At 39.0% G+C, this 13,003-nt stretch overlaps 1 protein-coding gene across 3 annotated transcripts in view; it reads right to left on the bottom strand.

The window, feature by feature from the left end:
* Nucleotides 1-13,003, bottom strand: part of GPD2 (glycerol-3-phosphate dehydrogenase 2) — a 93,036-nt gene that overhangs the window by 30,908 nt on the left and 49,125 nt on the right. For all 3 annotated transcript variants that reach the window (XM_063318349.1, XM_063318348.1, XM_063318350.1), the window contains 3 exons: nt 8,134-8,298; nt 7,120-7,264; nt 2,180-2,373 (listed from right to left, as the gene is read on the bottom strand). In XM_063318349.1, the coding sequence (XP_063174419.1) occupies nt 2,180-2,373; nt 7,120-7,264; nt 8,134-8,298 (504 nt within the window). The remainder of the gene's footprint in view (nt 1-2,179; nt 2,374-7,119; nt 7,265-8,133; nt 8,299-13,003) is intronic.

Consider the following 13,003-nt stretch of genomic DNA (forward strand, 5'->3'; position numbering starts at 1 on the left):
GTGGACAAAAATATCTTACACAGGCTTGTGTGTGTGAGTGTGTGTGGGGGAAGGATTGTTTTAAGGACAGTGCTTTCACAAGGGGGTTAACAGAAAAATCAATATGCCTTGTAAAAATATCCTGAAAGAACAGAGATCTGAGAAATCAATGTTGTTCTGCCAGCGTGTTTAGCCCACCAAAATGAAGTGCTAATCACTGAAATAAGATACCATATTACATTTATAAATTAATGAAACTAGAAAAAGCAGCATGTGTGACACTATAATTAAACAGCTGGAACACATCCAAGCCTGTGTAAGTTGATAACCCTGCCACTGTCTTTGGCAGCAAAAAGGCAGGTCTGCCGTGAGTTGATACGGCCAGCACAATTGCTAATTCTCTAACAGACAATCTATAAACACGACTAATTACACATGAGGAAAACAGCGCACAGCCCAGGTTGGTTGCTTTCAAAAGCATTAAAATACTCAAGAAAACTACTTTTGCAGAACTGCCTTGTAAGTAAGTAAATGCTGCCTTAATCAATTCTCCAAGCTGTAGCTGAGTAGAACCAACCACCTTGCCTGACAAACCTCAGCTCTTCTATTAATTTTTGCAAGAAGGACGTAATGATAATGGGTTTTTTCCCCCTCCTCCTCCTCCTGTAGACCATTTTCTTTTAATGGCTACAACAATAACAGAACTATCAATTATCCATTTCAAGGAAGAACAAACAAGCAATCTACAATGTTCAGTCTGTTTTTTTTTAAAGGATTATGAATATGAACCTAGAAAGGGCAGGTCAGAGTGTGTGTCCTTTTACAGAATCACTTTAAAGAAGCTAGATAATTCAGGAACTTGGTAATGAAATCTGTTCAGGTCTCCCAGTTCTCAAATCTCATTCTGGATGGACAATCACTAGAAATTCATTCAATAGCTCATCACTACTTAAATAAACAAACCACAAAGTTCAATTTGTTTCCTAGCAGTTATATAATTCAGGGAGGGGGGAAGAGAATGTTATTTTATCAAATATTTATTTATTTATTTATTTATTTATTTGGCACAAAAGGTGTTTTCCTTAAACAAAGCCAAGAATTCTAAAAAATGAAACCATGGCAGGTGAAAGGTTAGTGGTTCTTTAAGGAACACGATGGGGCCACATTTCAAAAAGTTAATATGGACTAAGCTTAATTTACATTTCAATTCAATTAAAATTAAATTTTGCCACATTAAAAATTAAAGGCTTTTGAGAGCCACATACAACATCGGGGCCTTCAACTTGTATCCTCTTGGTTTAGAATAAAAAGGGCATGATGGAAAGCCATAGTGCTGAAATCCTAGCTCTTAATAGATTTGCTCTACAAGAAAACAGAGTTGGTACATGCAGCAATTATTCAGTGTGGTGGCAGGGCTCTACTGTGGAGTTTAGATATAAAAAATCAGGATTCAGACCCATACACAAACCTGTTTACACTTCACAGAAGTACTGATAGCAGAGATATTCCCTGCAGAAGATACTAAACTGTTAAGGGAAGGTATCTCCATTGGGACTATATACTCACCATAAACAAATAGACAGGCAGAACTAACTGCTGCCAGTGTGTGCATGTGCTTCTGTGTCCACGTGTAATTGGTGGCACATCCTATAAGTGGAACTCATATAATACCGTGGAGCTCAAAAGGAAGTCTTATTTTTCAACTGACTGATCTTGTTGAATTGTTCAAGTATTGCTGCAGGTTCGCTGAAGCAACTGTGGAATCTAAGTCTGACAGGAAAGTCAACTGTAAAAATTGGTATATTTGGCCATTTCCCTGTGACAATACTGAAATAATTTCTAGTTCTGTGATAGACAGAACTATACAAAAAGTTTTTGGCATGGGGGCTGGCTTACCTTACAGGGGAAGGGTCAAAGATGTACAACTTTTTCTAGGCCAAGGGATGCACTTGGACTTCGGCATGTTGAAGGCAGGACAAAATGTACCTTTTTAATATGATTTACATGTAAGTAGAATGAAGCAGTTAGTATGGTTACTCTCCAGTTATTCATTTAATATTTTCACCCTTTCTGATGCATCAAAAATTACAATATGGTAAAAATTTTGGGAGGCAGGGATCATGTGGTCTTGCAGTCTCAGGTTGTACACTTCTGCCTTAATGGAAAGAACAAAACTACATTTAATGTTACTGAAAATTACCTTCAACATCACAGCTAAGGTAGTTGCGCACTTCTGTCAAAATGAAGTTGATATCTTCTTCTGTAGGTATTGGATGATGGGTAACTTCAGTTGCAGTATCTGTAGTACCAGCAATAGTCATCTTTTGCCATGGCAAGAAGAAAATCACTCGTCCATCACTAGTGGATGGGTCAAGAAGTCCCATATTATCAGGGCTAGAAGAAGCCAACAAAAATATTTTGTTTTTCTTCCCAGGTTCTTTGAAAATGTTGTTTTTTAAAAGCTCCATTTAAAAAAACAAGTAGCAATGAGTACTACATCACCAAAAAGTGTACTAGACATCGGAAGAGCATAGATGACATTACAATCATGGATTTGGACCTAATGTTATACAGTACTGTTGGCAGGGGCTTAATGCCCAAACCATTTGAAGCAGATTTGGATGCAAGTGTGACAGGGGCAGAGAAGTGCGCAACAGGAAGACCTGCTGCACAAGCAGAAGGGCACTTGCAGCTCAGGGATGTAGCTCAAGGAGAAACAGATTGTTCTTCAAGGCTCAGAGTCTGCTGACACATCATAGGCGTATACATGCATTCATGCACTGTACCTCTTCAGGCTCTACTCAGAGCTACAATGTTGTGGTACAGGGCACAAATATTCACAAAATTCTCCACAATCTGCCCCATAAAGTTCTTAACAGAACTTCAAACAAGGATCTGTAGGCTTCTGCTATAATAGTAGATGGATGGTGATTGCTCTTTCTGCAAATTATTTAAATCTTTCTTGGCCACACAAGGCCTTAAGACAAAAATCAGGATTTTTTATTGTTGTGGTTGCTGTTGTTATTTACTATTATTATTTTTTTGCTTTAGGGACAAGATTAGAGGAAATGAACACTTTCTCAAATAAAATGCTTTGAGAATTAGATGAAAGGAAATGCATAGATAATATATGTTGAAGGTGCACATTAACTGGAGGGATAGCCATTTGGGGCCAGATATATGTGAGAAATTAATTGCTTTGCCTTCTCTGAAAGAGGTATTTTGTGGCAGCATCAAATGAGGAATCAAATGACTAGTTGATGTTTTGCAGCTCAGATCCAAACTACTTTACTCTGGTTCTGATCTTGGCCAAATCACTTGTTTTCCATTCTCTTCAATACTTTGCAACAGTGGCCAGCCAAATGCTTTGAGGAAGTTATAAGCAGGGTAACAGAGCATCCCGTAACATTTATTCTTCTAAGAGAAATAAGGAACACAAACATACACATGCACATTTATGAGCTGCGGCTGCACCAACGAGAAAGAGAGTATTGCTATGTCGCATTTCTCGTTCCTAAATATAGCAAGGCACCTTTGTTCTCATTTCCTTAACTGTACACCGGTTACATCCTGGCAACCTCGTTCCTATGCAGTGAGGCCTGCCTGCAAGAGTCCCTACTTCTCCATTTCCATGAGAAGGGCATAAATTGGGTGCCTCAGCTAAATGTCTAGTATCTCTCCCCATGCTTCTTAGGGAAAGGGAGGAATTAAAACAAAAAGAGCCACCTGTCCAAGAGCTCAGCAAAAGAAATTCTTCCACTGGCCAAGCTTAGAATGATACACTGCTTGGCTCTGTGTATCTCCCTCTCCCCTGCATTAATACAGTTTACAGAGTATACAGTAACTGCAATAGCTGTTGCTTACTGCACAGAACTAGCTCCACCATGATGGCAATAGTACAATTTTTAAAGTAACAACAAAGTTATACTAAAATTACTTGTATACATTATGTTATGATAAAACACACCAATAAACAAAATGATTAAAATATCAGAAATACGAAAATACAGAAAGGTTATACTATGCAGAGATCCAAACGGAAATCCCGCCGGCATTATAGATAATCATGATTTTTTTTTCCTGAACAGGTACCATCTTGGTAAAAGAAAAAAAATATGCATGAGATGCCCCTCAGAGAGATGATGACAATTATATACACCTGAAATCTAACTTCTACACTAAGTCCTTGAGATGATATTTATATATAGCTTAAGGATACATTTGGAGAAGAACAGCTTAAAAAGTAGGTGTCAACACGGACTTGTGCAAGATAAACTATGGCAGATAAGTAATTACTTTTCAAAATGAAATCACTATTGATTTAAAGAAGCCGGGAAACTAAGAAATTTAATATACAGGCTCAAACTATTTAAAAAAAACTTTTGACAAGTTTCAAAATGAGACTTCTAAATTGGCTTAAAAGAATCTAAAGGATTGAGAAGATTTTTCGAGAGGCTGCTGGGAGATAATTTGCATTTATTTTTACTGTCACTGTTTTATCTGGAGGAGCTAGAAGGGTTAACTTTCATATATCACTGCCTTGCCCATTTTTACTGTATGTATTTCAAATAATTTGCAGGGTTAGGCTGCCAAATAGAATAAATCCAGTGCTACTTGGATGAGATTCTAGATGACAATAATAATACTCACCATTTATTCCCTGCTTCAGAGGAATCAAGGAGCTTGACATGCATCAGGGATGGGGGCCACTGCCCCTCTCTATATGTCTGAACTACAGCTCCACCCTCCTGTACTACTGGCCATGCTGGATGAGGCTGCTGGGACTAATAGTTCAGCATCTGGAGAGCTGTTAGTCTCCTATCCCTTATATCTCTGTTATCCACGCTTCTTTTTAGCATTTCAAGTTAATGACTGATTATGGAACTGAACGCACAGCATAGGCTCTGATTGCAGCAACTGCCTCTTTGGATCAAGGGCCTGTTTTTCCAGTTTCTGAGGGGCAGAATGACAGTCAATCTAAAAGCAACGTCCACTGGATTAAGGTTTAAAATTGCTAAGAGATTACAGTCATACTAGTAACGCTGGGATGAGAAAAAGCCATACAGTCACTACGTAAGTGAAAACATGCATTGGAAGAACAAAATTAATGAGTGCAGAGAGAACACAGGGACTATTAATGAAGAATATAATATTGTAAAAACCCAATGGGAAATGCTTGCAGTGTATTAACATTGAATTAATTAAATCCAAGGTACAACAATAATAAAATGCCTTTAAAACTATTTCTCATTTCCCCCAGATGATGTCGAAGTACTTTTCCAAAGAGACAAGTAGCTGTAATGACATGACAGGCATTTTCTTTAACAGGACTCAGGCTGTCACCAGAGGTAAGAACCTATTGTTAAATTAACACATGCATCTACATTTTAGAACAACACATTTATTTATTATACAGGCAGATTCCTTGGTTTATCGATCTGTAGGATGAAATCAGTAGTCTTCACTCAGTAATAGTGAGAATGCCATATGTAGGGAGCAATTGCTTTTGAAAAAAAGTAATCAGCATTATTGAAAGATGCTGAGAATAGGTCGAAGATGGATGCTGACGAGTATATTACACACTAAGTAAGCCACCATGTCCCATTTATGTGCACACACCCTCTTGATTTTATCTTAAACTGGAGATAAAGATCAGCATTAACTGGCCGCAATGTGTCTCTCGATAAAACAGACAAACGTCTTTTTTTTTTGGCTGCTACAGTCCTTTCACTCCTTTTACACAGAATGGCTGCAACTCATTTTCTTCCAAGCATAGGCGGATAATGTTGCAGTTTCCAAAGGACCCATGCAAGTAGGAAAAGCCATGCTTTAAGGAAAGATGGAGTAATATTCTTATAGTTCCCCATTCTGGATTTTTATATGCCTGAATCTATAAACTGGCTTATACCAAGTTTTCCTAACAAGAAGATGAATTCTGTTAGAACTGAAGCTGGAACCCAAATTCTGCACTATGTGAGAAAAGAAAGCATCACAGCCATGAACTAGCAGTTAGTGCTGCTCTTGGGCAAAGCAGATGTACTCCAGTCACAGTAAATAGGCTGCTCTACAGAAAAGCTCCCAATATGTAAATAAGGCCCAGGTTCAGAGGAATTTGGCTTATTTATTAATCAACCTAGAACGTATTTCTATTATTTTCTAGTTATCCAGGTTGCACATTACCCGCAAAACAAGGTTTGGTGATGTTAGTTAAACCACGGCACATCATTTATTCAAGGAGGGCAGTGAAGAGCGGGACTATAGTCCTCCTACTTCTGCCTGGCAAGGCTTGGCACAGCCTCTTCTGCAAGCAGAATATCTTGGGATTTCCTTTCTTCTTCTCATTCAGTATTCCAACATATAGTGAGGAAACACTGCCCTGCCACAAGCAGAAGGGCATATCTGAATACAATCCATTATTAGTAGCAGTATTTAGCATTCATATAATACAACCGAATGTACTACATGAATGCTAAGGGCTGCAGTAATTTTTAGGATATTTCTGTGAAACTGGTTAACTGTCTGCTACAATGGCTAAACTAGTAGCACCATGATTTGCTGAAGATTATCTGGTGACTCCTTATGGCAAATAAACGATAACCTATTTTGAATTACCTCACCAATCCATCATGTGAGAGAGAACACAGCCTTTCAGAGCCTTAGTGGTTTAAGACATGAATGAAAGTTGCATGGAGAAATACTCCCATCTATCAGTCAGACACCCTACAAAAATTGTCCAGTTAGCATTCTCCCAAAGACGTCTGTTGCCAAAGTCACACAGGTAGAAAACTGGCTGTCAAGGAGGTGGAGGGAATGGTTCCCATCCACTTTTCTTTTGAAAATCCAGCTTTCTCCTCCAGTTGCTGGGAGATTTTAACGCAGGGACATTTTGAACAACCATTAAAAGGCTAGTTACATAGGGGAGTGTCCTAAGTTACTCCCCTTCTTCCTTAGTAAAAGTGATGTTTTTTGCTTGACTCAAAATAATTTGCCATAAGGAGGGTGGGGGGGGGGGAAGAATAAAGACTGGAATTCAACATGGACCATTTAAGCCAGAAAACACTCTTTAGATCCCCTGCCCCAATTCTATTAGATTTGCACCCTAAGATTGTTACAAATGGTCTGGGTTTTGAGCATTGTTACCTGTAATAGCCGGGCATCACAATATGAACTCCTGCACTTGGCTGACAGATGTTTGGTACTTCCTGCTCATCCATTTTCCGCACAGAATCTGTGAAAGGTCCTGTAGCATTGATAACACATTTGGCTTTGACATCAAATTCCTGCCCTGTGAAAGAAAACAGCATCAATCACAAACTCCATTTGTTTCCCTCTTCACTGACTCTCTGGATTATTAATTTATCCATGAAGTTAATCTATTGTGAAGTGTGCGTATACACACACTCTCACACACGTGCACCCAGAACTGAGCAGCTCAGTTCCCTGCAAAATTAGAACAGTTTTTGCTTTTTAAAGAAGAGGAAGTTTGCCCCCCAATTTTCAAAGATTTAAGATCAGACTCGTGGCATGAAGAAAAAGAAGAACGGTAGCAACATCCACCTCCTCCTGCCCCATCATTCGGCTTTATTTATCGAGTTTTCTATTTAATGACATTCTTAAACCCTGAAATTTGTTAAACGGCACTATTACTGAATGTACACCACCCGGCATTTCAAAACGTCAGCTTTGCTTGACAGAAGGGCTTGGATGTAAAGCACAGCTTAGCTTGCCAAAGCGCTAGGATTTGAATGAAAGCCTGACAGAAGTTAAAGATGATTGGCGGTAATGACATGCCACTGCACTTTGGAAATATGCCTTTTTTGTCAGTTAAGCGATATTTACAAACTCCAGCCTCCTACTGCACTCTCCCTTCACCCACCTTTCTGCTTTGAGTTTGAGGAGGAGAGGAATTCCCCACTTCTTTAAGCAAGAGCAAAATGCCTTTCTAGATAGCAGAGCTTCCTCCCGGCAGGCTCCAAGTACGGGCAGCTACCGTGGTGGAGGGCTGGAGGGAGGATCTTGGCAGCCCCCCAGCCCCAGAAAGGATAAAAGGGAAGGGGGTCTCTGAAAAACAGAAAGACCCCCACTGCATGCCAGAGCAAGCTACCTGGAGACAAGGGGGCTTCATAAATGCCACAGAGAGCCCAAAGGACATACCTGTTAGAACGTCCCTGCACCTTGCTCCGCAAACCTGGCTCTTCCCGCTCTCTGGGTCCATCTTCTTCAGCAAGTGCACCACTTCAGTGTAATTGGCTGTGGCAGCCCCATACCTGGCAGCGGTGAGGGCGATGGCAAGGTTCATTCGTGCATCATTGTGTTGTCCTGCAGCGGGGGGGTGGGGTGGGGGGGCACGGAATCACAGAAGGACAGGAGTCACCTCCAGCCACTGATTTGTGGTATGGAAGGGTGTCAGAACCAATCTGTCACATCAGTCCCTGTCACACTGAATAGTCATGATGGCTGGTCAGATCTACCAAGAAATACCCAGAGAATCACTGACTCTCTGTAGTGTAGAATATTCTCCTCTAAGAAAAAAAAGGCAGCAGAAACTGCACACACATTTGCAAAGGGCTGGGATTCTTGACCAGCGGTTGGACTTATATGCTATAACTGAAGTGCCTGCATTTTGCATCCAGTCCAAAAGCTCCCATGAAAACAAGACACCACTTTTTGTACTGGAGAAGGCAGGGACAGTACTGGCAGTAATACAACATCTTTGAAAGATGCATTTTTTGACAGCCCCACTGGTGTCAATTAACCATCTCTATTAGCACATGTACAGCATGACATAAAAAAAAAGCAATGATCTTTCAGAGATTCTATTGCTAAGCTTTACCTTCCTACAAAACATTCCTTTCATGCACACTTGAAGTTCACAACTTGTAGCATTTACAATGTGTATGCATGTAAAGGAAAAATCTTGAACATGTAACATACACGCAAGGGAAAAACCCCAAGGCTTAGGTAACGGATCACTTTAAACATATATATCATTAAAGATTTATTACTGAATCTTCCTACTTGGAGGTAGGGGGAATCAACATGGAAGAGAGCACACTGCTGGGGGAAGGGAGGGAGAGAAGAGTGGAGATGATTAATTACTTTAAAATAGTGGCATCACCTGAGACTTTCTATTTATTATTGCCACTGAAGTTAAAACCCTGTCTGTTGGCTGGGAGCAATTATTCCCCGTAGCAAGGGCCAAGCTCTATGTGCCCAGCATAATTAATTACCAAGGGCTAGCCTTCAGAAGGCAGGGTTCAGCATGCCCAAATGTTGGGACTAGCTGCATCAAGATAATACTGATAAGGAGGGGGTGGGAGAGAGAATGGTAATAGATACTGTTGTTGATTTATGTAGCCAGCGTACCAAGTGTTCAGTATAAATGATTTATGTAAAGTCTGTCCCTTTCCAATTCTGCTTGAGCAACACCCAGACACTAAGCAAGTAATCCGTTTCAAAAAACCAAAAGGGCAAAAATGTAGAAAAAGGATCAATGGCTCCCAGAATTCATCACCGCTCCTACCCTGTCTTTAAAACTTCTTATGCCAATGTGGCGGATGGAGGGAAAATGAACCTAAATAGGGATGGGGGGGGGGCGGACTTCAAAGCACATCAGTGTTGAACACTGGGAACAAGAGCCTGTGTGAAAATGTTCATTATATTTAAATGGCTTACATCACTTTGGCTTCCTGCAGGCAGAAAACAAGATTGAAAATTGTAATAAATAAATAAATAAATAAAATGGGACAAATTCCAGACTTAAACAGGAAGAAGAGAAAGAACCCAAATAAACCGCAAACTAAATAAATGGAAGAAAATGTGGTTAGACACACACATGAAGTATCCAGAAGTAGCTTGAAAATAGGCAAGCATTTTGTTCATGACTTAAAAAAAAATCTGGCTAAAATTCTCCACTTGGGCATGTGCCCCCCAAACAGCAATCTTTAAAAATCTGCTCTTTGATTTTCTAAAAGCAGAATTACACACATACATGCACACCATATCTATGAACAAGCAGAGGGAATTCTAAGATTGGTAGAAGATGTTTCACTAACAATAAATGGCCATATGTTAGCTTCCTATTGGTGAAGTGTTAGCAAGAACTATTTTCATCTGACGGACACAGTTTTCAAAACAGAAATGGATTCACAGAAGAAAAAGACTTCTCGTTTCCTTCAGTTTTAAGAAAGAAAAAGCAAATAACTGCTATAAAAAGAATAAAACAGGAATACAGAAATGGAAACTGATCCTAAAAAAGATTTATTTTCATTTTTATTTTCCTCCAGTCCTATTCTTTTGCTTTACGTGAGACTGTAGCTGTTGAGATAACTGTGGTACCTGAATCACAGCTTATAATAAGGAGCTCTTGCTACTCTTCTTCTGTTACAGGAACTGTTTGTATAGTTGACATGGCAACTATAGAATGGAAAGCATAGTGGGTAACCTTCCCTAACCAGATGCCCTCCCCAGGTGCTGGGGGCCATCTTTCTCAGAATTCTCGGGCTGCCTTGGCTGGGAGTTTTAGGAACTGCAGTTCCAACATGTGGACATTGTCAGGTTAAGGAAGACTAACACCAGGCCTTTCACAAGGTCCAATGAATGTGAATGTCATATAGAAGAACAACTGAGGAAAATGGGGGATTGTATACATTTATGGTAACCACATTAAAATAATTCTTGGCAGTACTAAAGAGACTATAGATAGTGCAAATATGGGACTAGAATCTTGAATTTATTTTGCAGGCCTAGATTTTATTTTTCCAGGAATCTGGTTAATCAGTCACAAATGAATGGAAGTATTTTAATGTCACATCCAAACAAAGCAACAAACAAATGTAGCTGTCTTAGCCACTACAGTAATAAAATTCTTATTATGGTAATACTATATCCTCCTTCGGCCAACTCAAGTTCACAGAATAGCATACCAGCTTTCTCCAGCTTCCTGCTCTTGGTCTGATGCAGAAAAAAATTAAAAAGTAAACATGAGAGAGGAAACATCAGCCACTCATATTGTGTGTGTGTGTGTGTTGTATGTGTGGTGAGCAACTGCACACCTGGGAAAAGAAAAAAAGAAAGCACACAGTTTTTGATCTTGTGTTGTATATGCTATGAAAGCTATTTTCCTACAATCTAACAGCTAGTTCTAGGCCTCCCTTAGACGTGAAAGCCAGCTGGCTGACTTTGGGCCATTCACTCTCTCTCAGCCAAACCCACCTCACAGGATTGTTGTTGTGGGGAAAATAGGAGGAGGAAGGAGTATTAAGTATGTTTTCCCCCTTGAGTTGACCAAAATATATTAAAAAGATGGATGATGATGATGATGATGATGATGATGATGATGATGATGATGAATGGCATCTATTTTTGATCTGCTAAAAGTAAGTTGTCAAATGTATTGCTAAAGTATAAAGCTAAAGACTGAGCAACCAGTCTTTGGAAGTAGGTGCTAAGAGTTAATCTTCATTCTCTAGCTTTTACCCCAACATGGTAAGCTCCCTAAGGTCTACCTAGCAAGCACTCTACTGCCTCAGTACGGTTGGAAAGAATTTCTGCTGCATGATAGATGTAACACAACTTGGAAATACTTAAGTCTCTAGTTCCAAGGCATTCACAAAAAGGTATGTGATCACAGTTTCAGGATAAATGTAAAACACACACTGATTTTCAAGCATTGAAGAATTTATACTGTACTGCCAGAGACAGCACTCTTAATTTGAACACTTGATTAAAATGCACTTCTCAACTAATACATAGTAAATCAAACTGCTTGATCCATTATCTTGTTCTTTCCTCTCATGCTAAATGGTAGCTCTTCCATTTCAGATTTCAGTGCAGGAAAGACTAGGGTTATATTACAGAAGACAAGACTCAAAAAAAGTTCGAAAGGCCCACACTTACAAATATGCAGCATTAAAACAACATTGTATTTCAAGGGTATTTGTTTTGTTACTTATTTATTCTTTATCACTTTTGCACCAAGGGTACACTTTATTTTATATATACCAAAAGCCACAGAACTTGTGGGCCTCCAAATATTATTGTATCTAATGTTCAACAGCCCTATCATGAGAGAAATAATGGAGACCAAAACCTGGAAAGCCACAGTTCAAAAGGATTTAGGATCTTTGATACACATTTAATTGCTTATAATAATTGCAGAAGGTGACATGATGTAACTTGGATATGTTTCTGTAATTCTTACTTTACATGTCTCCTGTATTTCTAAAACCCCATGGATTCTCTGGGAATCTATTTGATTTTCCTAAAATAGAAACTTTTCAATGGTAAATAACATTTTCTAAAAAATGCTTAGTCTACTATGTCTGATTTGTCTCTATAACCCAAGAATGCTGGGTTTATCCTATGTTTAATTGATTCTCTTAATAGAGAATCTATCCTAAAACAGAACAGTTCTTCAATGAATAAATAATTGCAGAAGGCATGTGAAAACCACTGCTTTATATACATCATCAAATCTGATAGAATTCAATAAACAGCCTCTGTGTGGCTCAAGAGAGTTTCTGGTGTCCAGAGTTCCCTATTAAGTTTATTGAAAGCAGCTAAAACAGATCATTTATTTTTCCAAACAAATAGTATACAATCAAGAAAATTAACAAAGACATAGGAATTACGATTTAAAGACTTTTTGAGCCAGTGGGCACATTTACAATTGTAGGAAAGCTGGATGAGCTTATGTATTCTATTAAAATCTTGAATATAGAGGAGGGATTATGGCTGCCTCCTCTGACCCTGCTGGGCTAGAGACAGCAATGTTGTCCCCAGATGTATCTTTATCTCAGTAAAAAGAAATAAGGAACTTTCAATTAATGAATGGTGAAACTTCAGTCAATGTCTAAACAAGTGGATTGCAGATTTATGGGTCTAGAAAATAGCATGTTTGGGATCCATGGAGAACTTAGAAGTATGAAAGCCCAAGCTATTAAATTTGACAAGATTTGGTTTCTCTCACGAAACCAAAATTAAGACTTTAGAAATAAGGGAATGATTTCATGACATAGTTATT

This window comes from Candoia aspera, chromosome 1 (genome assembly GCF_035149785.1).
Source record: "Candoia aspera isolate rCanAsp1 chromosome 1, rCanAsp1.hap2, whole genome shotgun sequence".
Taxonomy (NCBI): domain Eukaryota; kingdom Metazoa; phylum Chordata; class Lepidosauria; order Squamata; family Boidae; genus Candoia; species Candoia aspera.